At 34.7% G+C, this 26,101-nt stretch overlaps 1 protein-coding gene across 1 annotated transcript; it reads right to left on the bottom strand.

Moving 5' to 3' along the window:
- Nucleotides 1–1,565: 1,565 nt before the first annotated feature.
- LOC117101854 (GRB10-interacting GYF protein 2-like) lies at nt 1,566–26,101 on the bottom strand. Its single transcript, XM_033241967.1, has 23 exons — nt 25,948–26,101; nt 21,431–21,699; nt 20,781–20,886; nt 20,005–20,110; nt 18,067–18,272; nt 17,442–17,680; nt 16,727–17,239; nt 15,824–16,138; nt 15,425–15,567; nt 14,673–14,977; nt 13,735–13,946; nt 13,224–13,318; nt 12,936–13,089; nt 12,607–12,737; nt 11,992–12,124; nt 11,727–11,852; nt 11,409–11,485; nt 11,073–11,181; nt 10,287–10,471; nt 9,748–9,853; nt 8,882–8,978; nt 8,084–8,226; nt 1,566–7,855 (listed from the first exon to the last, which is right to left on the bottom strand). Exons 2-23 carry the CDS (start codon nt 21,689–21,691, stop codon nt 7,655–7,657), a joined length of 3,963 nt encoding a protein of 1,320 aa, XP_033097858.1. The 5' UTR covers nt 21,692–21,699; nt 25,948–26,101; the 3' UTR covers nt 1,566–7,654.

The raw sequence follows: 26,101 nt of genomic DNA, 5'->3' as shown, positions 1-26,101 counted from the left end.
TTAATACATATAAACACAATAAACAAAATTAATAAGAGTATAACATCAAGAAATAACAAAAAAATATATGGATCTATCATAGTTAACATTTATTTTTATATTTTCCTATAAGGTACTGAGACAATTGCTTTTTAAATTTGCTTATTGAGTCTAACTCTTTTAATTCATCAGTTAAATTATTCCAAATGTTTGCCCCTTGATAAGATATACATTGTTGCCCTACGCTTGTGCGTTTTTTTTTTTTTTTTTAGGGCATATGTTAGTTCGATTTCTAGTGCTATAGTTATGGAATGATTCAAATGTCTTAAATAGGTTGTTATATGATACTGGCAGTTGATTCTTATAATATTGATACATAGATATGGCACAATTTTTAAAGTAAAGATCAAAAATATTTAATGTTTGAGTAACAATAAACAAAGGATGTGAAGGATGCAAGCGGTCAACATGACAAATATTTCTTAATGACTTTTTTGAAGTATTTGCAAACGATTTAGATTACTAGCAGACGTGGTACCCTATGATGTAATGGCATAAGTTAATCTAGGAAGTATAAGTGCATTGTATATTGTTAACATTATTTTACTTGATATTTGTTTTACCTTATTAAGAACACCAACGACCCTTGAAACATTCGTTGCAATTTCATTTACATGATAATTAAATGTCAGAGCTTCATCCAAAAAAAGGCCTACGAATTTGACTTCACTTGCTCTTGCAATTGTTTCATTTTCAATTCTTAAATTTACGTTAACAGTGTTAACCACTTTATTTCTAGCTTTAAAAACAATGTATTCTGATTTGTTTATATTTAGTCATTAATACCTACCAAAATACGGAACCTCTCTGCTAGTGGTTTTTAGCTGCTGTTCTAGTTTGTCGTCTACTGTCTAACATCCAAAACTAGTCCGGTAACGTTTTTATTTCACAAAGGCACGCTATGAAACTGCTTACGTTAACAGTTTGATATTAAATAAAATATCTAAATGTTTGTAGTTCTCTCCTGAGGGAACGTCATAAACAATTTTAGAATTTTGTCATAATTAAGGCATCTCTAATACCCAGATCTGCTTCTGTCTGATCGTCCACTCCAAGTATGGTGGTATAAATAAACATTAATAAATAATTGGGTTAACTATTCTTAGCTGATTATGGCATTTGTGTTGGCCTAAATACATCTTTAATTTTGTGTAAGTTGGTTTCTGCTCTTACAATTTTCAATCTAAAATGTGTTGTATGTTATGTATCTATGAATGTTTTATCTTCTTATGAATGAGTTGTATGGGTCGAACCTCTCACTCTCACTCGTCCGAGTGATCCTCTTGTACTAATTTATTTCCTCAATGGGTCTGCAAATCATATCGTATCCGTATCATAATTTCTATCACAAAATAATAGGAGATAATAGTTTATTTCAGTCGATCAATTTGAACGAAGAATTTTTATAATTTTATTTGTTTTCTTTTCGATTCTATGTAGAAATCCGATTATGTGAACATGCACAGGTTATTTCATCATGTGAGGATGAATTATAACTACAACAAAATAAAAACAGTAATGATGGATATTATGCCAATGCTTAAAGTATTTTAATTCTCTTCATTATCATACATTCGGTATATTACAAGTTAGAGTTGTCCCATCTGTTGAAACTTAATTACATCAGTAACAATTTGATGATAGTAACAAGAATACAAATATTTAAATAATAGACTATTTAAAAGAGGCTATCATCATATTATTAATGTTAAATAAGGTAATAAAGTAATAACACATTAATACTTATATTATGACCAATGAAAATAACAAAAACAAAAAATTGACAATAATATTTCATAAAAATAAATCAGTGTCTAAAACAGATTCATTGAACAATGATGTAGGCTCCCTTCCCATTATTATTATCAACTGGGCACATGTTGCAAACCTCTTTGCGCATGCTACACGGTCGCATACCAGTTTATATATTCAGTATTGCAATGCATTTTCCAGTACACGTCACAATTGACTGCGTAATTTTATTACAGTATACACTCTACGTGTAGTTAAGTAGACTTGTAATTACAACCTTTGAAATGCATAATTTAGCGCTCCGATACCAAATTCACAAGTACACCAGTTAGCAAAAGGAGTAACAGATTCTTACAATTCGTGTGAACTTGGTATTAAATGCATAATTGTACTGAGATATACATATTAAAATATGAGATTATGCATACTCGTAGAAGCACTTGTTTGTAGGCACAGATTTAGCATGAACTGCCCTCTACGACATTGTAAGACATCGACTGGGACACAGAGGGCGATATTTAAGGTGCACAATCATGACTGGGAAAAGTTACTGTTAATTTGTTACTTGTATTGAACAACAAAAAGCAAGTAAAGAACTTTGTAAATAAATAGTTCCTTAGGACATAAAACAAAACAGCCTGTATTACACTTAAAGGTACTTGCACAAAAATGGAATTGTTGAGGATAAATTTCTATGATTCATATATCCATATACACCTGCATAATTTTGGTGTTTGATTCAAAATGATCACAACGTATTGCTAATATAAATTTGTTAATATAAATGCGAATGTGCTAAATAATTATTGATATATCATGTACTATATTCATGAAGCAATTCATGAAACAGATTATTATAACATTAATTATTGTTGTTAATTACAACCTGAATTTATCTTCAAATTGTAATAAATATCTGAATACAGCACAATAGTGATAGGAAATGAAAGAAAACAAAAATCCATCATAATTTTCTTTTGACATCCATTCAAAACCATTATACTTGACAAAAAGATATAATGTAGAAAGACAAAACTAAGGATATTTTTTGAATAGAAGGAAGAAAAATACAAATGACAAACAAGAGTGAGTAGAGACACATTTCTTTCAAAATGGAATGATTTAACACACTGCCTCATGATAATAAAACACTAACATTAACCAATATCTAATTTTATGTTCTGTATACAGTGGCATAACATTGTGTTGATAAGGCAAATAACCTATAACATGTTTTAGAAATTTATTTAAAAAATTATGATTTATGGACAGGTGATCCAATAAAATAAGAAAACCTTAAAAGTAGGGAAGAGTTAAAACCAAGCATAATTTAAGGAGCAATATTTCTATTACAAGTACATACCCCAACTGCATAATGGAATAACCTGTACAGCATTAGTCTTTCTTTGTGAAATTAAGCAATTAAAATTAATACTACTGTATATTATTTTGCCAAAATATGATTTACTCTAAAATTATAGATTACAAATTACAATACATTTGGTTTTAAGTTATCTTTAATGATACAGAGGTGCAAAGAAACCATTAAAACTTTATTAACACAATACAGCATGTCTTATCTGTTGTCAAGGGGAAAAAAAACCTATGACCTCTTATATAAACATTCTATTCTGACTATTTCATTATTTTTTTCTTGAAATTTAAGGTCTAAATGTTTCTAGTTATCACTTCATAGAATAAAATATATGAATAAAAAAAGTAGAAATAATGAAAAACAAACATATACTTTATTATTTAGAACTGATAAGATGGCAGATTACATTGTGTTATACACAAGCCTTGCTGACTAAAAGGGGAAACATTTCAGTAAAATTGAGTAAAGTTAGGAATTGGTGATCAAGACATAAAAACACTAATGGAATGACACACTAATAGTACAGTATAAAGAATATAAACATAAAACATTAATATCATTAAATTTTGAATGAGAATGTAATGCCCTGTTGTCTGACAGAATTTTTTTTTCATTGCCCAAATCTGCAAACACAACCACCTCACATTTTTACTAGTCTTGTTTTCTCACTATCAGGTTAGCTTCTCCGATACACAGCACACCATCACAGTCACACCCCAGTTCTAAGTCCCTAACATATTTCATAGTATCGCCACAAGACAAGGATCAAATCTTGACATAGTGAACAGACACAAAAACTACACTATATTTTTTTTGTGATAGCATTTTTGTAAAGAACCAGGCCATCTTTTCTTACAAACCCCCACATTTCAACTAAGCCTGGAAATGGGAGCCTATCAATCTTGCCATATGTTCCTCCTATCCATTGACTAAGTCTTGCCATGGGTTCCTCCAATCAATTGCTAATTGCCATAAGATTGTTTTTATCAAAGTTGTTTAAGTCTTGCCATGGGTCCCTCCTATCAATTGCTAATTGCCATACGTTTCTCCTATCCGTTGACTAGGTTTTGCCATGGGTTCCTCCAATCAATTGCTAATTGCCATGAGTTCCTTCTATCAACGTTGTTCAAGTCTTGCCATGGGTTCCTCCTATCAATTGATAATTGCCCTACGTTCCTCCTATCAATTGCTAATTGCCATGGGTTCCTCCCATCAATTGATAATTGCCATGAGTTCCTTCTATCAAAGTTGTCTAGGTCTAGCCATGGGTTCCTCCTATCAATTGATGATTGCCATGGGTTCCTCCTATTGATAATTGTAATGAGTTCCTTCTATCAAAATTGTCAAAGTCTAGCCATGGGTTCCTCCAATCAATTGCTAATTGCCATGGGTTCCTCCTATCAATTGATAATTGTAATGATTTCCTTCTATCAAAATTGTGAAAGTCTAGCCATGGGTTCCTCCTATCAATTAATGATTGCCATGGGTTCCTCCTATTAATTGATAATTGTAATGAGTTCCTTCTATCAAAGTTGTCTAGGTCTAGCCATGGGTTCCTCCTATCAATTGATGATTGCCATGGGTTCCTCCTATCAATTGATAATTGTAATGATTTCCTTCTATCAAAATTGTCAAAGTCTAGCCATGGGTTCCTCCTATCAATTAATGATTGCCATGGGTTCCTCCTATTAATTGATAATTGTAATGAGTTCCTTCTATCAAAGTTGTCTAGGTCTAGCCATGGGTTCCTCCTATCAATTGATGATTGCCATGGGTTCCTCCTATCAATTGATAATTGTAATGAGTTCCTTCTATCAAAATTGTCAAAGTCTAGCCATGGGTTCCTCCTATCAATGGATGATTTCCATGGGTTCCTCCTATCGATATTTTCTAAGTCTAGCCATATGTTTTTCCTATCAATTGATAATTGCCATATGGGTACCTTCTATCAATTGCTAAATGCCATTGGTTACTCCTAAATTTTGCTAACTCTTGCCATGGGTACCTGCATAAATTTATTTGGGATTGGTTTACCTGGAAATAAATATATATATAAAAAAAGGGAAAAGCTGTGCACCATGGACCATTTTTAACACTACTGTATGCAACAAGGAAATTCTCAATAATTATGCCATTTTCAAAATTTTAACTACATCACTATAATGATTGTAAACAGAAAATCATGCTAATAACTTAATGCTCTTTACAACTGAGGCAAGTATGGCCATAATGAGATCTACAATAAATGTTGTGTTTATTAAAAACCTTTACCTTCAAGATATTTCCAATCCATCACAATTATGGCCATAATGAGATCTACAATAAATGTTGTGTTTATTGACCAAAAGCAGAGAAACAAAATTAAATATTCTTGTACATTCACTGGTATAACAATTTTCATATTGATATTTAAGTTTTTGACTTTAATGACAAATACTGTAGTACCTTTACCTTCAAGATATTTCCAATCCATCACAATTAACTTCCTTCTATGGTCATTTAAGCATACCCACTACCACCTCCCCAAGTGCCTCCAAGGCTTGTAAAGCAAGGAATAAAACAAATTTCAATATACACGATTATATGTAGGAAAGGGAGTGGCGAAAGATAAAATAAGTTGATATTAATGTGAAGAAATTAAATACAAAGGTAAAATTTAAGCACCTCTTAAACATTGCATAGATAGTATCATCCTGGTTCACACTTACTAATCTCTGTTCACACTTACTAATCTCTGTACACACTCGCAAGATTTATGAGATCACATGACTTGACAATTTAGGCAGAGCGTTAGGATCAACATTTACATTAACAACTGCAACTCAGCATGCACACATAAGAAAAACACAATACACACCGACATTAGGATCAAGACACACATCAGCAAAACATACAATTAAAATCAATGTTCATGTACAGTACACATACACTTAGTTGGACAAGTAGTCCAGTTACTTGGACAAGTAGTCCTCTAAAAAAACCACAATAAATGCAAGCACCCAACCCAACATGTGTACATACAGTCCAACCTTATGTATCGGCCACTCAAAAATTCTAATGGAGACGCCAACTTTATATGCAATTAGCAAGCAATCAAGTAGTCAAGACAGTTCCAAAATATTCCTGTTATGCTAACATACGCAAATTTGTTTGTGACCTTTTTTAACGATTGTGACCCCATATATCGCAAACAGAATATTTTTGTTTTTCCAGTTTACAATTTTTTGAACATGTGTTGTAGGATTAGCCATTCCCTAAATAATATGTAAAATTGTATTGGATTTGGCATTATTGCAGTAATCAAATTGGTGACAAATTAAATAATGCCAACAAATTCATCTGGACAAGGTACAACCTTCCCTAAATATGGACAAGGCTAATAGTAAAAATCTAATTTGGTTAAATTTTTTTACAAGGAATGAAAATGTTTTATTAATTTATTCGTCCCTTTCTGGTAATATTTTGTTAAAGAAAAAAAAAAATTAGCAAAAACCCATATTTTTGCTGTTAAAATTTTTGAGATACAATTTCTTGCATTTTAATATACAGTAGTTACTCTATGGGGCATATTGTGTATGGAAGTGTTTAACACATTTAATTCTTACTGATGTCATGCCAAGTGGCAAGGTTTTGTTTGTTAGAATAAAAACAAAATTCATTGAATTAAAATTAATTTAATATTATTCTAAACAATCATTCTAATAATGATCATCAACATTTAAAGACAATCAATTAATTAGAAATAAAATGGTACTCTGAAATAAATATGCATAAATAAACCTAATAGGTAATAAAAATAATATAATAAAGTAAATATACTTGCTAATACGTACATGACAACTGGGCATAATTAGTTATTGTTTCTGGAATAATAGTGTACTCAGAAGTTATGGTAATAGCTTCTAACACCATGGTTACCACCTTCTGAAACCATGGAAATAACTAAAGATAAAAATAACCAAAGTAAAAATTTCTGAGAGCATGAAATAGATTCTGAAAACAACTGAGGAACAGATACTGCAGCCAAGTATGACAGTAACCTTTGAATCGATGGTAACTAATCCTGGGAACCATAACACAATTAAGCTTATGCTGTATTATTTTACCTTGTAAACTTCCAAGCAATATAAGTGTGGGATTCATTGCTGACATGCCACAGAAGCATGAACCTACACCACAAGCGTAAGGGTAACAGAGAGACGAACTAAAATAATGGTTCACCACAACAAACCATTTTATTGCAACATTACCATGTTTTAATGAAATCGAAACAGTTTCGATTTAGTTTCTTTCTTGGCACTGTCTGTTGTGCATGGCACTAGGCCTCTGCTGAGTTCCATGCATGGAATCCGCTAACCGGTTTCAACATTTTTCCTGAATTCAATACAGACTCAACAATCACACCGATTTTCTGCTTTTGAAATTGAATATACTATTTATTAACGCTGTAACTTATACGAATACCGAGATGTTCTTGTGCCACCACCTTCAATCGTCCACTGTCTGAATCTCTCCCATGTTGATTCGATCTGCTGGATTCACACTAAAGCCCAGAATACTAGGATCTAAGGTTTGGAAGCGCTTCTTCTTCTTCCCTCCGCCAGATTTGCGCATCGAATCAGATTCCCAGTCTCCATAGGATGAGCTGTTAACATGGGAAGATTTTCCCTGAACAATCCATGGAGCATCCTAAAAAACCCACAACATAACCTTAAACATTCTAGTATGTTGTTTTTGAAAGCCTCTGTATTCGGACACGGTCATTTTGTAACAAATTTTGGTGTACACCACAGGGTATTTAAAATCCGTCTAGTGTATTTCTTTTTTTAATTTCATCATTTAAAAATGTTATCTTAAGTTTTATAAAATATATCATTTTGACAGTTATTAATGAACAGCCGAAGATAAGAAACTTACCATTTGTCTCAATTTCTGTCGGCGTTCAATGAACTGGCGTGCGAAATCTGCCGTTTCACGTGATTCACCAAGATAGACCTTAACATAATCATGAAGTTCATATGGAGACTCAACGTCTTGCAGGAATGCTATAAAAGTTGGGACTTGAGATTAAAAAAAAAAAATTATATTTAATAGGATTATACATGTGAAAGTGGTTTGGCGCAGCGTGAACGGTTTGGTTTCCCAACCTCGAGGTCGGGGTTTCAATCCCTCGCTGTGCATTTCACTTGTGTCCTTGAGCAAAGCACTTCATCTGCATTGCTTCTCTCCACCCAGGATATAAGTGGGTACCTAAGGAGGTTTGAGTGCAAAATGCGCTGATATATTTCATGCAGCAAACTATGGAATTTCCCCCATAGTCATCGTTCCAATGACTGGGGTAATAATGTGGAAAAAACGCTCTGAGACTTAGTCGTATAGAGTGCTTTATATAAAAACCTGCATAATATTAATATTATTATTATATGATTTACATAATGAACAACTGATGATACACCATAACCATGCATCCTAGCAAAAGGAGCTAAATATTTGTCAAATGAAGCATCCCATCTCAAATTTAGGAATGTTAAACTGGGTAGTTAGCATTAGAAAAGCAACAGAACTGTATACTTAGAAGCTGTAATACTTTCCTTGGGCAATATTTATTAGAGCCCAGCAACTGCCTTATCATTTTATAGCAAATAATGTGGAAATATAGATATATTAATAATGTCAATATTTATTTTTTTGCCATGAATGATTACAAGGCCTTACTGTCTACTGATGCTGCCATTCCTCTTAAAGTCATCTCACACCATGTCGTGAATTCATCGCTCACCATATTGCTTTGAAAAAGCCTCTTAACATTTTCCTGGAAAATGCAAATAAAATTAATCATTTTTAATTGGGATTTGCAAGGTGAATATAAGAGAACAACCCATAACTCACAGGAATATTTTGCAGAATTGCACACAGGTGCGGTCTGTGACAACTGTAGCAGCCAAAGAATAGAGCTTTGTACTTTCATGCTCACATCATTTCTTGAGAACTTCCAAAAAATGTCATAGGTTCTTCAAAGTGCATAGAAGCCAGATATGTACACTGAACATATGTTTTATACTTCTAATCAAAACGAATTGGATCAATCACCCAAAAAAAAGGGCAAGGAAGCTTTACATAACAGGAGCTTTAATGCCGTAGTTGTGGCACTCTTGCCTTTCTGTTTGTCCACTTGACTCGCCCAGTAATAATAATAATGATAATAATAATTCTTTATTTGTCCTCGTATATGTATGCCTACACACTGGGAAATTCGGGCTGGGTCCCCGGGGACCTGCGGCTGCCATAGCTCGACGGCAACTACCCCACTTACTCTACAACATAAAACAGATACAGACTGATACATACATGGTCCTTAACTCGCCTAACTCTCCTGGGAGGGTTATTCAAGGAGCTGAGCGTTTTGTTATTTTAAAAGACCCGAATTCAATACTAGATGCAGAGCCGGGTATCGAACCCGGGCCCTGGCGTGCAAGAGGCAGGAACCATACCAATTAGCTCAGCTCAGTGGAAAATCATTTAGATAGTCAGTGAAACCAGCTAAACTATACTGCTTATTCATACACTGAGTGATTGCTTACCTCTTCCTTGGCTGTTCTAGACTTAGAATTGGATTGTGAATGCTGTTGTTGTTGCGTCAGGTTTTGATTTGATGCAGGTGCCCTCAACATCGGGAAATGGTTGTCACTACAAATGAGAAATAAAACAAAGTCATGATTGAAAAGAATATAATGAAGTTAAAGCAGCAAAAAAAAACAATCAAACTAAATGAATGCAAGACCTTTAATGCTTTGCTTTGAGTCTATACAGTATTAACACAATTGTCTCTACATGGTCAATACTTTCATCATCATTTATAGAGCCTTCTGAAGTATGCAATGCTTTAATTGGTAATTAACACTTAATTAGATACGTAAAACCTATCATAGACAATGGTTGACATTTTACATGTTTTTACATTTTTTTCTATTGCAGGTTTTCCTTTAGTTTAGGTTGACTTTTACACTACAAATTAATTAATTAAATTAAGAGATAAATATTATGTTAATGCTCAGTCTATTACTCTCAACAGTTTAAGATTCAACAAGACCTAAAATAGCACTTCACCCTCAATACATACCTTGCTTTAGGTTTTTGCATGGCAGTGTTTTCACGTGTACACTCATCCCAAAATCCTCCAGAAGCCAGACTGCTGGTGTCAGATGACCCCCAAACATTATTGCTGTTATCAGAAGAACCAGAACCCCAATTCAAAGATGTGTTAGAGTTCCCTCTCCAAACTGCTGCAGATGTTACAGGCAGATTCTGTTGATCAATATGAGAACATTTTAGTAAGACAGAATTTGTAATAATGATGAAATATTCATATTTTTAACATCGATAAAGAAACATAGTAAAAGTGACAAAAGTAAAAAGGTATTATACACATCAACGCAATAGTAAAATGTGTATAAGCTGACCTCTTTTAGGATGACAACATGTCAAATGTAGTGGTAGGCTACACTTTTTATCAAAATAATTTAAGTTAATATTAGACTGGATTGGTAACTGTTGGCCTATTTACACAGAGCTGGAAGCCAGCACACAAAAGGAGCAGAAATAGTACTACACATACTGTACTGTAGTGTGAGCCTCACTAAATGCTAATTTACTACCCAACAAATTTTAACATGTAATAAAATTCTATTTCTAAAATAAATGTCAAGGGACAAAAAAATATTCATATTCTGGCAATCAGTGACCTGGGTCATCCTTCAGAGAACATGCAGAATGCAGTACATTTAATGTTGCATGTGAGACTACTGTTGTCATGCACATTGTACAATGAATAGCACAGCATAGATCGTCACTGACTCATGGTGGTGCCATGCTCTGTGCTTTGTGTTACAAGAAAGTAAATACTCACTGGCTGTGATTTGGCTTGTACAGGTTCAGACTTGTGCTGCTTCTGCTGCCTAGACTGTTCCTCCTGGATCTCGCGCAGTGACTTGGTGCTCCCTTTACCATTTACATTACTGTCAAATAAGAGGAATAACATGAATAAAGCAACTACATCTACCGAGCAAGATTTAATAGCAGAAATTGTAACAGAACTACTAATTCAAATTAATGAGTGGTGAGATTTATTTTATGGTCTTAAAGGGCTAAGCCATTAGTAATCTGTGTTACTGATGGTGAAAAGGGTATATTATCATTACCATCATTTGTATTATTTAGCTAAAAATATATTTGTGATGCTTACCCAGCTGCCTTGCTAGCCCATCCTGCTCTGTTCTGCTGCTGTTGTTCCTGTATGTGAGCTTGCATACGCCGTTGTTTCTATTTAAAAAGTATAACAACACTAAGACTACTGACTTGCTCCTGAATTCACTCAAATCTTTTAGGAATATCATACAAACTAAAACAAGCAAGCAAATCAGAAATGCATATCTCAGGATGTTTATAGGGTAAATACCTTAGTGCACTATAGTCAGAAAAGTGGCACATCTAAGCCGCTAATGAAGAAATTCAGGTAAAACATTTTCTAAGCCACCAAGACAAGCCAAAACTGCCGACCTACCTCTTGCCTGTCACGTTCTTCTTGCTGGGCTTGTAAGTTTTGAATGTGAGATAAGCTTGGACTTGACTGAGAACTGGGGCTAGGTACGCTTGTGCTGATCTGAGCCCACATAGCAGTAGATGGTAGCTGTTATAAAAAGATTGATGTAACATATTTTTTTATCAAGTTCTTCATTATGAATTAATATATCTATTGTGCAATTTATGAACAAAGACCTCTATTTACTTGACAGCTACTCTATATGTATTATGGCTACACCCTTTACCTTCACTGGATCTACTTGTTGCTGTTGCTGCTGCTGCTGTTGTTGCTGCTGCTGTTGTTGTTGCTGTTGCTGCTGAAGTCGCCTCAAAAGTTGTTCCTGTTGTCTTTGCAATTCTTGTCTCATCATTTCTTTCCTAAATTTGTGATAGATTACAAAAATATTATATTTGATAATGAGAAAACAAAGCATCACGATGTGTAATAACAACTATTAATCAATCTTACAAGTGTTTCTAGAGCTCCTAATGAGGGCAGTATAATAGAGGCAGTAGTGTAAAAAGATCTATTAATCAATCAACTACTTATCAATCAGCCTCATGAGGGCAGTATAATAGAGGCAGTAGATATAAAGAAGATTTATATATCAATCAGCCGAGTGTTTCTAGAGCTCCTAATCGGAGCTAACAACTGAAGAGACAATAAGCTTATTAAAGCAGTGATGCTGCTGCTTTCTCCAGCATTATAAACGCACCTGGAACATGATTCAGTCGCAACTGATTCTATTATCCTACACACCATAAACATTTCTATTTATTTTAACACCATTTTTATTATTACTGACACTCCTAAAATGCTTTTTCATTTAATCTTTAATGATAGTTTCATCAGTTTTTACTTTTTAATGTCTTTCTGTTGCATCTCTTTCTCCTGTTGCCTCAACATCTCCTCCTGGTCTTTCCTTTTCCTGTCATCCTCAACAACTCTTCGGGAAGCTTCCTCTTTCTGCCGCAAGATTTCCTCCTGTCTCTGAATGATTACAAGGAAAACGAAAATGAACTTGCATAGAAGGATGCGAGTTGAAAATTATATAAATAGTGAGAAAATACTTTAAAAACAACAGTAACAAAAACAATACAATGACAGTAACAAAAAAACAATTACCATTACTATGAGACACAAGGCTTAGGTATAACAAAATTACATTGAGAGTTTGTATTAGCTTACAATCTGCTGTTGCCTCCTCTTTTCTTCTTCCTCTCGTCTTCTCATTTCTTCCATTCTCTGTTCTTCCTGTCTCCTAAGTTCCTCCTCTCTTCTGAGTAGTTCTTCTTGTTGCTTTTTCAGTTCTTCTTCCTTTCGTTTAAGCTCTTCTTTTAACCTATTTTCAAATATATATAGTACGAATAATAATAAATCATAACATATCACTGTTGTTGTAATAAATTTAGTAGTATTATCAATGCAAGTCATTGTAAATGCAATTTATTTTAAAATTAAGGTGGTGCTAATTACTTTATATCTCCCTGTTGTCTTGCTAAGGCCTGCATTCGTTCTTCTGCTTGTCTGGCAAAATACAGCTGCTGCTTTCTCATTCTTTCATTAAAAGCCTGAATAAACAAAACGAAAAAGTTTGTATGGCGTTTACATATTAGGAGTCGAATATTTATGATCTATATCATATCTAGACTTCAGGAATATTAAAATCACGCATTTAATCTGTTGTTGTCTCTAAACTAAACACTATGGCTTACTCATCCCTTAAATTATGCACTGCTTCTGTTCACCAACCACACTAACAAAATGACAGAGTTTAAGCGGAAGTAAGAATGTATCTCTTCTACAGTAATCCCTTTTGTGGTTCCTTGTGTGGGGGGAAAACCCAACACTGTGGCAGACACAGGATTTGAAAAACATGGAGTAACAGGCGAAAAAGCAACATTGGAGGCATGTTCCCAGATCTCTCTCCTCTGATATATAAACAGTGAGACTACGTTTATTTACTGATTAACACTTCCTACTGTACCTCTTCTGTTAACACTTTGCCTTCTGGTTTTGAGGGGTCCCACACTCCTATGTCCCAGCCTTCTGCAGCATTCATCATTTGTTTCTTGAGTGCAAAGTTTGGATCACCGACCGATGGGTCCCACACACCAACCTCCCAATTATCGTTACCAAATCCTGGTCGTCCCACCTGTCCACTACCGCCCTCTGGCTGCCAAACACCAATCTCATAGTCTATAAAGAAATTTAATTATTATTAGTATTTTCTTCCCTCATCAAAATATCAGACTAGGAAGGGAAACTAACCACCAATCTATGTATACACTCTCAATTTCCCATGTCTTCCTCCACTAGAAAGTATAACATAGGATTGGAATGGATTTATTTGTTAAATTTCTCAACACAAAAATGAGTACAAAATCAAAACAACATAATTATTTCAGGATAAGCCTTTAAGCATTTCAGCTTTATTTTCTAAGGGGTCTTTGTGAATAATAGGGAACTTTCGATTTGTGTAATGATGCGAAGCTAGAACGGAATCACTCATGCGTGTCTGTCCTACCACATTTGGCCAAATTGCATCCTAGAACATTCTCGCATTCGCTGATGATTTTTAGTGACGTCATTACGTTCTATGTCAAACTGTCATTGTGCAATCGAAAGCTCCCTACAATAAAATGTCAAATATTCAGTATGTATCTGATATACTTTATTTTGATTGGTTGACCTATTAGGCTAGTTATGGAGGTCATGGGTTTGATTCCCACCCGAATCTTTTCCGCGAGAATATTCGGTACGTTGCCAGGTAGGGCAAAACATCACTCCTATGATATTTCCCTGATGCAAATACACATCAAAATAAAGACGGTAATTTAAGTTAAAAGATGGAAGCCAGGTTTGGAAAGATATGACCAATCAGACATCCTGTCTTACCACTATTTGGCAATTCACAATACTAACCTTCCCTTCTTTTCTTGACCTCTTCTCCTGGGCCAGTTCCCCATACTGAGATAATCGGGCCATCTTCCTCACCCTTTACCTTTGACTCAGGAGTCAAACTACGGTCTCTTGTAGTACCACTGAGCTGGCGTTGTAGCTGGGGAGGTGGCTTTTGTCCTGGATGTTGTTGTGCAGCTTGTTGCTGTTTTTGAAGTATGTACTGATGTTGCCGCATCTTAGATAGAAGCTGTTGTAAGAGGAACTGCTGCTGCTGTGGGGTAAGTATTTGACCTTTCTGCGCAAATTGTTGTTGAATTTGGAAAGATCTGTGAATTGACCCAAAAATTCAAAAATTCAAAACTGTGTTCGAATTGAATACAATTTATAGGTATCAACATCCTTTCATTCTATTTGGCTTATCCCCAAGTCAATTATTCCTAAGGCTTTCATTTCCATGATCTATCGTCTTGGAGGTCTGTAACAACGAGATTCACCTATGGGTAATCTGTCATTTCCAGGGTGATATATCTGGGGTCTATTATTCAAAAAGTTCATCATTATGAAGGTTTTATGATGCAAGGAAAACATTAACAGGGTCTATCTTGCCAGAAAAATAATGTAAAGAGTACATTTTAGGCATCATTGTCAGAGGTTATAATGCAAATGGAACATTTTTCACAGGGTCATCATTTCTAGGCTTCTACAATACCAGGGGACTGTTATTTAGTAATTCCCATGGAAATTGTTCCCCTGTGTGTATCACCCCATCTGACCTCATCAGAATCTGTTGTTGTTGATGAGCCATCAGTTGCATCATTTGTTGCTGTAGTAGTTGTTGCTGGATTATAAGTTGCTGTTCTGGGCTCAGGTCCTTCCTTGATTGGCCTGCCACTTTCACTTGTGGACTAGCTGGGGCCTGAAATTTTATATTATATTCAAATTGTTACTTTTACTATCAAAACCCAGTATTTGTCTTACTGTTGATCTTATTATGAGCAATCTAGGCCCTGTCATTTGGATCAGATCAGTTTAACTAAGAGTCCTGAAAACAACAAGTTCTGTATCTATTTAGATAGATAATGACACTTTTGAAAACAGAACAAAAAAAACAACATTTCTACTAATATTTTCTAATAAAATGAATAAATGAAATTAGTAGATGTAAATTTTACCTTATTGGGAGGTGGTTCTGGACCGGGAAGGAAAGGAACTCGTCCCCACTGTTTAATTAATTCACCTAATGGAAGAAAGACATCATCAAAGCTGCGTTTAACAAGTAGTGTCATGGTGAAATAGCCAGCACCAAACCAATCTGCCATCTCTCCCGCACTGAAGGGTCCTTGTACAGCACCCTGGGGATCCTTGTATAACCATCTACGGGAAATGTCTGCATTTGCAGCGACAACTTTACTAGCAGCTTGTTGCTGCTGCTGTTGCTGCCACTGAAGCTTACCAGTAATTGTTCGTAGGAGTTTATCATCATCATCCTAGGAAAATAAAAATTTATTACAAAATTACCTGTTAGAAAAAAATATATATAGTAGCAGGTGTACTAAGCCCACGCTTTCAAAAATATGCTTCACGACCCAAAAGTGGGTCACCAAACTTTTGCATTGGGTTGCAAGAAGGTTTGAAAAATACTTTAACAAATATTGAATTCTTATTTGCAAATTTACACAGTTGATGTAAAATCTTTAAAGATGTGACGACTTGAATACAGTATTTTAGGTGAACTCTCATTAGAACAATCTCTAACAATCATGCGGTCTGTGTATTATTTGAGCATTGACCAAGAATATATTTGTATTGACATTTTGTTTTTGAATTGCCAGGTTTGCAAAACATGGTATAAAATCTCACCTTAATGTGTAAGAAGGTTTTTTGTAATTGTTGAAAAAAACAGAGAGGTAAAAGCATGAAGATACTGTCAACATTCTTATTACCTAAAAACAAAGAGCATGAAGCTCTGTCCCCACTATCAAATTTTATGTGATATGCCCATATTTGGTGTAATATGACACTATCACGCCCATCACACATATTTCATAGTGTGGACTGAACCTTATTTGACACACCTCTTCGGTCATTTTAACAATGTCTTCAGCTGCCTCCTTCTCTATCCGTGCCAACGGATCCTCTTCCTCTTCCTCTTCCTTCTCTACTACTACATCTATTTCCTTTTGCAATTCTTCTGGAGGTTCATTGTTTTCCGTAATGGCCAGTAGGCTCTTTTCAACGCTCTCAAGAGTCTGATGTTGCTCTTCCTGCTCCTCTTCCTTCGGTTTACTTGTCACACTGCTGCCTTTGATTTCCGCTAACAACAATTCTCCTGGAGTCTTATTGCTTACATTCTTTTCCTTAGTTTTTGACACTTCAGGTCTGGAATCTTTGGTTGAATCAACATTTGAAATACTAGATTTTGTTAAGTGTTTATCTGTTTTGGTACTATTAGTCTCTTGAAGTTCTTTTTGTTTTTTAGGATTTTCTTTCAAGGCATTTTGTTCTTTATTACTTTCAATAATCTTAGGATCCGTCTTGGAATCTTCCTTATTCATATTCTCCTTCTTATTCACATCCTTTTCCTCTTTCTGTGAAAATCAATAATCATTTTATTTCAAAGCTGATTTAATTAAGTACTAATTATGCAGTTTATAGCTTATTTTGATAACGATTAACACTTTCTTAGCTGTTCATGTCACATCTATTAAAAGGAAGCCTGTTTTTATTTTTATCTTGGTTTTGATGACCTGAATCATGTCAAAATCAAAATAAAAGGACTGTTAGATCTACCTTCATTGAGAAAAATGCCCCAGATGAATCAAAGGAACTAATCATTGCATCGTCTTCAAACGCATCATCTTTCGCCCATTCAGGTAAGTCTTCCGTAGTCTCCTCATAACTATCTCGCCTATTACGTGCACTGTACCTTCGCTCAGGCCGATCACCTCTTTCTCGTTCTCGGTCTTCATCATACTCACTGAACGATGTATTGCGTTCCCGTGGTTGCCGCCAACTTGTTCTTGGCCCCCCTTGACGTAAAAAAAATATAAAGTGTTAAGGCCGACCAAGATTAGTTAGACCAAAATGGTTAGTAAATATCTACCAGTCCAATGTCTCATCTATCCTTTTATAACTTTGTATCACTTAGACTAACAAAGTTACTGAAACTAAGTTATTCTCTAACAGCTTTTTTAACAATCACAATAATGACAACTACCAGCGAAACCACAACCACTGCTACAACAAAATAAATTCCACTCTTAGGCTCTCACTCATCGCAAAAATGACAACCACCACATCACTAGAACCACAATGTCCTCCAATTGTTGCACGAAATTTAATACATAATTTATAAAAAAAGTTCTGTTTCTCAATAAAAATAATTTTAGAACTGAACAAGTTTGATTGCACATACCCCCACCTGTCCTCCAATTATCATCATCACGAGTGTTACGAGAAGTTCTTGAGGGCGCTTGCCGCCAACCTCCATCATCTTCCCCATTTTCTCGAGTTGATCCTCTCTCTCCACGTGAACGCCAATTCTCACTAATACTACGATCAAAATGCTTCCGAGGAGACGGTGGACCGGAATCTTCAAAACTGCGAAATCTTGAATCACGACTGAAACAAATGAGAATTTTAATTAGTAAAAGAAAACATTTCTTTTTGTACATTTACTAAATTAGCAATAGGCGTTTGGGTAATGTGCCAATTCATGTTAATATATCCTAGGTAAAAATAATCTCAGCTGCAGTATCCCTATAATATAAGCAAATTGATATGCTGACTGCTAAAATAAACTGTGTAAGTGATTATGAAGTGAACATATACTTTAGCACTGTCAATACTCTCTCAAATCTGTTAAGCATCCAAAGGAAACAGCCGGTAGATGTACTGATATCATCAATTATATTTATAAATTTGACTTCCTTCCTGTCAAACTTTGTCCTTTTCTACACAGTGTATAAGTGAACAACCTTAATGCAAGTTGACTTGTCATCATTTAGGTGTCATTTCACCCTCAAATTCAGGAACACTTTGATACCTGAAAATGTGGAATGGTCTGGTACTGCTATGGGCATTTATAATGCACCTTTTTCTGCAGTTGTACTGTAAAACGCACAACAAGTCTCATTGTTCAGGAAAAAACTCAGGAAGCATATAATATCATGAGCACTACAACTACAGTCAAAACAATTAACAACAAAAGCACAACACAAAACGTACAACAGATGCAGCAATACAGACAAAATAATAATTGGTGGTAGTAGGCAAACGAGTGAGTCTTGAGTGCACCTTTGAAAACATTGGGATCAGAAATGTCCCCAAGTTCCTGTCACAGGGTTTGTCTTCAGTTAACAGTTCCCCATGGAGACAAATGCTAAAAAAATTGTTTAAAAACAGCAGGTAATTCAACATGAACAACATTTAAGTGATGACAGTCTCATACCCAAAACCCTCTCAGTCAAAACCTGGAATTATATTTTCCTGAAAAAGTTGTTTGTTTTTTTTTGTGGAGAAAACACATACATATATTCTTTACTTTCACGATCTTGTATTAGAGGTTACCGAACGTTGTCTCATCTATAAATTAGATCATTTCAGATTCAAAAATTAAGGACAAGCTCAATGATGAAATGTAGATGTTCAGTTTGTACTCTAACTAGAAGAACCTGCACTGTGAAATAACATCACTATAAATTTTACACTGTAGTTTAAAGCAAAATGTTCCTATTAAATTTGAAAAGTGGGTATCAATTGTTAATTGATATTTTTCATTAGTGTTGACTACAAAAAATATGAATTTATGAGAATGTATAAATATATCCATAAATTCTATAATCTGATAATTTTAAAAAAGCCAACCACTAAGTTACTAAAAATAATTGCCAAAAGTAATTATGCTACAATATACACAGCAGATGCGGAATATTCCAGTGCACAAAAATATAATTACACTCGGTTCAACAGTTAAGGTCATTATGCATAGCATACATATTGTAGACAATATGTAGAATGCTAACTAAAGCAGTCCTTCAGAATAACACAGATTGCATTAAGTGCATTTAAATGGTATATCAATGAGAACTCAATAAGGAATATACCACACTCATACAGGGAAATATAAGGAAAATACTTAACAATTACACAAGGAAAATTAATGGAAATATTTTATCTCATGAAAACAATGGGAGGATACAAGGGATAGGCCATCATAGAGAAACATGAGGGGAAGTACCACAATTAATGACATATAGGGAATACAACACAAAGATCAAAGGCTTGAGAACCAAATTAACTTAGAATAGAAGTCTAAATTTATGCTTTGACATCATAATACAATTGTACATACCTTTCATCCCAGCTTTGAGTCCTACTGAAATTGCGGGAAAATCCACCTCCTCCTCCACCACCCTCCTCGTCATAGCCACTTCTCATAAATTCTCCCCTTCCTCTACCTGAAGAACAAAAAATACACAAGTGAAATATAAATATAACTTATGGTATGAAAGTAGTATACTCTACTGTACCTAAGTGGCCACTGTGTCCGCAAAAATATAGCTATAATCAGGTCTAATTCAGTCGACTGTTAAGTGTCTGCGAGGTTTGGCCAAAGTGATGCAAGTCTACCAATTTTTCTTAGCAGACCATCAATAAACCTGATTCATCAAGCACACCTCCTTATGTTGCAATTACCATGGAATCCCATCAGCTGATGTAGTGTGAGATAGACTTACAGAGGTAAGGGTGTGACACAGACTTCATTTAAGGCATGAATTATCATTATTTCATAGTGAACTATATTGATAATGATTCTTCATCGAAGTTTTAATTATATTCATTTGAAGTACTCAGTACAGTATTTATCTCTGTACTCTACAGTATTTTGAATGAAGTATTTTAAGGTGAGATGATCCTAAAGCCTTAACAAGTTTACCTGAAAAGTTAAACAAAAAATACAGTACACTAAAGTTTCTTGTTTATGAGCACAATGATTCCATATTGGACCATTTGTTAAATATGGAAATAGCAGCAAGTAAATTTTATTGAAAAACATTTGTTCCACAGGCCTATAGATAAAATAAACATTAAAATGGCAAGTGAAATATAGGAGGAGCATTTACTTACCCCTTCCTCTAGTTGCACCCCCTCTCCCTCTCACACTTGACCCTCCTGTGCCTCTCCCTGTTAAACGTAGCACCAATGTAGAATTTACACACTGCGACAGAGCATGCTGAAAAAATATTTAATATTAATAAGCAATTAGTAGAGCTCCGCATAGTACACTATAGGAAAATTATTATACGAAGGTTAGATTTAATGCTTGCCAAGCGTCCACTAATAGAAAAATTAGTGGACGCTGGGGAATAGGCAAATAACATTGGTAGTTACAGTGATGACGTCACGATTGACTTATAATATATTTTATTAAATCTTTCCTCAGATGATGTACTGCATTTTCTTTTCATAGAATAAGAGTTTTTATAAAATGTGTACAGAATATTCATGTAACAATAGTTGACAAGCATTTTTGCAAAATGTTAGACAACTGATTACAGGTGCTACATCTCTTAAACCAACATCTGCTCAAAAATTAAATTTTGCAAAATTAACTTCTTTGCAAAAGACTCACATTCGCAGTAAAAAAATAAATAATTGCAACAGGTACAGTATCATGTCTAATAAGGAGGTACTTTAAAATAGGGCAAAAAGGATTTGTCATTATAGTTTTGGAATACCATACAGTTCACATTACAATACAGTATATCAAAACCTACCTGCTCTTCTTCAGATAAAGGGGTTAAAGCCATCGGTAAGGCACTGTCTTTCCGACATATTGAAAGAAACTCTTCCAGCCCTGAAGGCGGCTGATTTGATTTCTTGAACAGTGCTAACATCTCTTCCCGTCCGTACCTGAACTCAGCAAGCTTGAATTGTGTTATACCCGGTGAAGGTGGAGGTGATGTTACACTAGTCGTAGTACCACCGCCTGACAATGCCCTTAGCCATTGTGGACCGAAGTTCAGAGTTTCAGACATGTTAATCACTGAAAAATACAAAATAAAAGCTTGATTATTTATTCTGTTGATGCCATCTTCTAATTATGCAATCCCAAATATTATTTAATATTACTCTTTCAAGTGGTTTGACATTATTATACCTATTAGCAAACTTTTTTTTTTTGAAGGATATTTGGAAGAAGGCAGGGGTGGGGGATGGAAAGGGGTGGGGTGGTATAAAAAAACACCACTTTGTGGTGGATGTTGCATTTAGTGAGAGAATAATTTACCCATCTTCAAAATCAATCATTAAAATTAATACATGGATGTAGTTATTGTGGGCGGAGCATTGAACTTTTCTACCCAGTCTAAAGCTAGTTTCATGGCCTTCCACACACCCTTATTAACCCACTTTTCCATCCTTAAAATCCACTCTTATTATTTAGAGTTTACCAACATTATCACCCACTCACCCTTAAAATGTCTATCAACCACCCTTAGTTTTCTACAGCTACAACCCTGTGAATATCAGAATATTTTAACCTAATTGCAACTAAAGAATAAATCAATATCATTTTGAATATGAAATTCTGGAAAATACTGGGTGTGAAGTCCCTCAATCTTAACACTAACAAATCGTCACTGACACCATGAAGAGACACGAACTTCAAAAATCATATTTTTTTTCAATTTTTTTTTCTTTGACATTTTGATCATGTCCATCAAACTTCACCTTTTCACCTAATTGTTAAAGTGCAACTATTTACTAGCCATAGCACACAAATCAAGAAAAATGGCTTTTCCTTTTTACAAACACAAACTTTCAATGGGTTATCAGAAGACCTATCGTTGTGATCAGATTAATGTGGCCTGGCTGGGGTAGGGCTAGACGTAAAGATTAAATTCCCTAACTTTCCTAAGCATAGCGGTATGCTACTTGCAGTATAACATGGAATAGGCCTATACGCATGCATCCAGTGTGGAATTTAAGTAGTAAACATATAATGGTTTTAGCAGGGTAAACCTAGTCTGTAGGCCTGCATATAATCCCATTTGACTACAATATTAAGATAAAGGTGAAAACAAAGTTGTGTCTGACATGTGTCAATGTACATGTAAACAGCCTATGCTGGGTATATTTTTATCATTTTCACAAACAGACACAAACTTCTAATGCTAATTAACAGGTTAATTAAAGTAAAAGAAAAGAAAAATATATTGAACATTTGAATTGTTTAATGCTTTATCTTTAGACATACTGTATGTACAGTACAAAAATATTCAAAATTTTGATATATGATAGTGAAATGTAGGCTACAGTACGTATTTATGAAGTAGTCCACTGCAAACGTGTTTTTCTCCAAACGTTGTTTTAGTCGAAATTGAAGTTTTTGTCTATGCGTGAAATAGGTGATGAAATATTCAGTTATTAATGAATTTATATATAATGGAGTACATTTGAATACGAATTTATCGTTAAATACGATAAATTCGGTTGGAAAATCAATACTTACTTGGTATATATTTCAACACATGTATTAATTGCAAGTAAACCAGATGTGTATACCCCGCCGCAAAATGGACTGTTCAAAAATCGCCAACTACTCATGCACGTTTGCTTCTCGCTGCTCCGCGAGGAGAGCAGGCGATGCTTTGCAGATAGTTTGTATGCAACAAAGATCGGGATGAAGATAGAAGTACAGTAGCAGATTTGTTTTATGACGGGTTACAGTATTCACTACCTAAATTCCATGAAGACATTTATTTTACTACTGTGCGTATCTTACAATACAATTTAATTTACTGTATTTAAAAAAGAACTAACAAAACCTGAAACAGTGCTTAAACATTGGTCGCTTGTCAACGTTACCACGTCTGAACAATAGTGAGGAATGTGAGTTGAGTCGCATGTAAAATAAACTACACAAAGTACCACTATGCAATGTAAACGCGAGTCACTTGTCGGGCTTACTTAGCGTGTGAATTTCTGCATTGCCACTTGTCACTTGTTGACGTTCACAGTGATGTTGGTAAAGCGGCGACAGCTTAGAATGATTGAAGTTTTGTGTCAAGATTTTGACTTCGACTTAAATTTATTCGAGTTAGAGCAAATATTAACCATTGTAAATATAGGGAAGATGAAGTGACATGAGAATAATTTCGACTTTGACAATTTTTTGACTTTTTTTGGCACATTCGAATAGGCGAGTTAGACTGTACAAAACTTAGCCCTATAAAACTATCAGTGAAAGAATGTTAGATATCTTTTCAACTAAATTTAGAAGGGTTTTAAATCCGAGATAAAGAAAACAATACATTATAAAGCTTGGTTTCCATACAATCGCTACACGCTATGGCCGAATCGGGAAGCCTTCCCGATAGCGTCGGTGACTGCTACACAGTACAACGGTTGCACTGAAAAAAACTGTAGCGACAGCGTAGCGATTTTATGGAAACCAGGCTTTAGACGATTACTGAAATTAATAATTAATTAATTTTTTATGAAAGGTCAGTTTTGAAGAGAGAATCGAAAATAACGTAACATTACAATCTATACACATAATGCAATTTAAAACTTATAAAATTAAATTAAATTATATCCAAGCATTTAATTAGGCACTGCTGGAAAAACGCACTCAGTAATTTCATGGTAAGTGGGTGCACTACAATCATAACCTTAAGGATTACAGTATCTGAAAATTACTATTACGCATTAGTTATGATTCTGCACAAAATTTTCCTTGTTCTTTTGTGTAAATTTAACTTAGTTTTTAATATCCTGGGTGGAAATAAATTAATACTAATATGGCTTAAGCAGTAAATGAAATGCACACATTGACGTGTATGATGATAACACAGACAATGGCTGCCAAACTTGCATGGAATATCTGCAAGAAAATAAGTGCACAGAATTGTAACTACTGCATAATACAATTTTTTATATATTGGCCAAGACCTACAAAATCTACACAGATATCAGCCCTAATATTTTCTGAAATGCGCAGATGGATTTCTAGGCCAAATTTTGTGCTGAGTTACACTCTAGGCCTAAAATAAAATTGAATGAGTAAAGATCTATTTACTATTTTGAGCCATACCCTAGCCTAGATCACCATTAAATCGCATGCCTTATGTTATAGCCCCTCCAATTACTGTAGTTACATTGCGCCGCATATCGGACTCTCTTTAGTCATCCCCGTTTCTCTTTTTTCCTGCTTTGTTAAACTACTTGATTTTTATTGTTTTAATGTTTTTATTATTCGATATCTAGACTGCAAGAGTTTATTAATATCTATAAATTTATATATTTATTGTTATGTATTGTTACTTTGGGAGTATGGAATCTTAACTTTTGTTACAGTGATTTAGTTCACTTTTTGGTTCCTGCCTACTCCCTGAGTTGACTGTATGTGTTTGTTTTTTATTGTTTCTGGCAATAAAGAATAGGAATTAAAGATTAAAGTATTTTAATTGCATGGATGATATATCAAAACTAGCTCAAACTTGCGTGGAAAATCACTAGGGAAATAGGTGCGCAGAATCGCAATCACTGCATATAATACATGGTTAGGCCTATCTATATATTTAAGAGAAATCTAATCCTAATATTCAGAAAAATTTGTGACAAAATCGGCCCTGATTTTCTGAAATGCGCGGACAGATTTCTAGAGATCAATTTGGCGCAGAAGATATATTCCCAGTGCAGGCCTCTGCAGTCTGTAGTTAGGCTGTATAATAAGGCCATATTTATGCCAACCATTGGCACCCAGTGCACTGCTTAGCTTAGGCTAGATAGTCTGAGGGCCCCATCAGCATGTGTAATGTAGGATAGGCCTAGGGCCTAGGCTTATAGGATTCTTAGGTAGGCTAGGGCTAGATACATAACGTACGTACTGCAAGCAGCAGTTCAGGCCTAACTAATAAACTAGTGTAGGCCTAGCCTAGGCCTATAAAAAGATCGGTTTATAATCGTAATTCAATATGCTTTATACTCAGAATGCTGTACTAAAATAGGATTAGTAAATATTAAGTTCAGACATGTTAATATTTCTAGAATATTTGTCGAGAAGTAACAGCACTATTTTAATATAAAAAAAAATCAACATGGACAGAAATTGAGTAGGCATCAACCAGTGAAAAGATCTGGCCAGTGTGAGAGACAGCAGTGCAGAGTGGCCTGCGCAGTGCTGGCCACTCCGGCTCAGTTTTTATGTCGACAGCTCAACTGATCCACCTACAGCTAGCGATAATAATATCCTGTTTAAATAATATCTTAAATATGCTATACTACTCACATTCAGAGAAATTTGACCGACAATGTAATAAAATTGTGTAAAAATGTCTCGGGATTACTAGGACGAAAGTCACTTCGCAGGATTCAATATGGCAGACAACCTACATGTATGTTATGTCACATGACCTCCATTGGCCTATCATATTTTTCTACCC

This window comes from Anneissia japonica, unplaced genomic scaffold, assembly GCF_011630105.1.
Source record: "Anneissia japonica isolate Jap-2015-1 unplaced genomic scaffold, ASM1163010v1 scaffold4988_len2956909_cov206, whole genome shotgun sequence".
Lineage (NCBI taxonomy): Eukaryota > Metazoa > Echinodermata > Crinoidea > Comatulida > Comatulidae > Anneissia > Anneissia japonica.
This window is presented reverse-complemented; position numbering and strand designations above follow the sequence as displayed.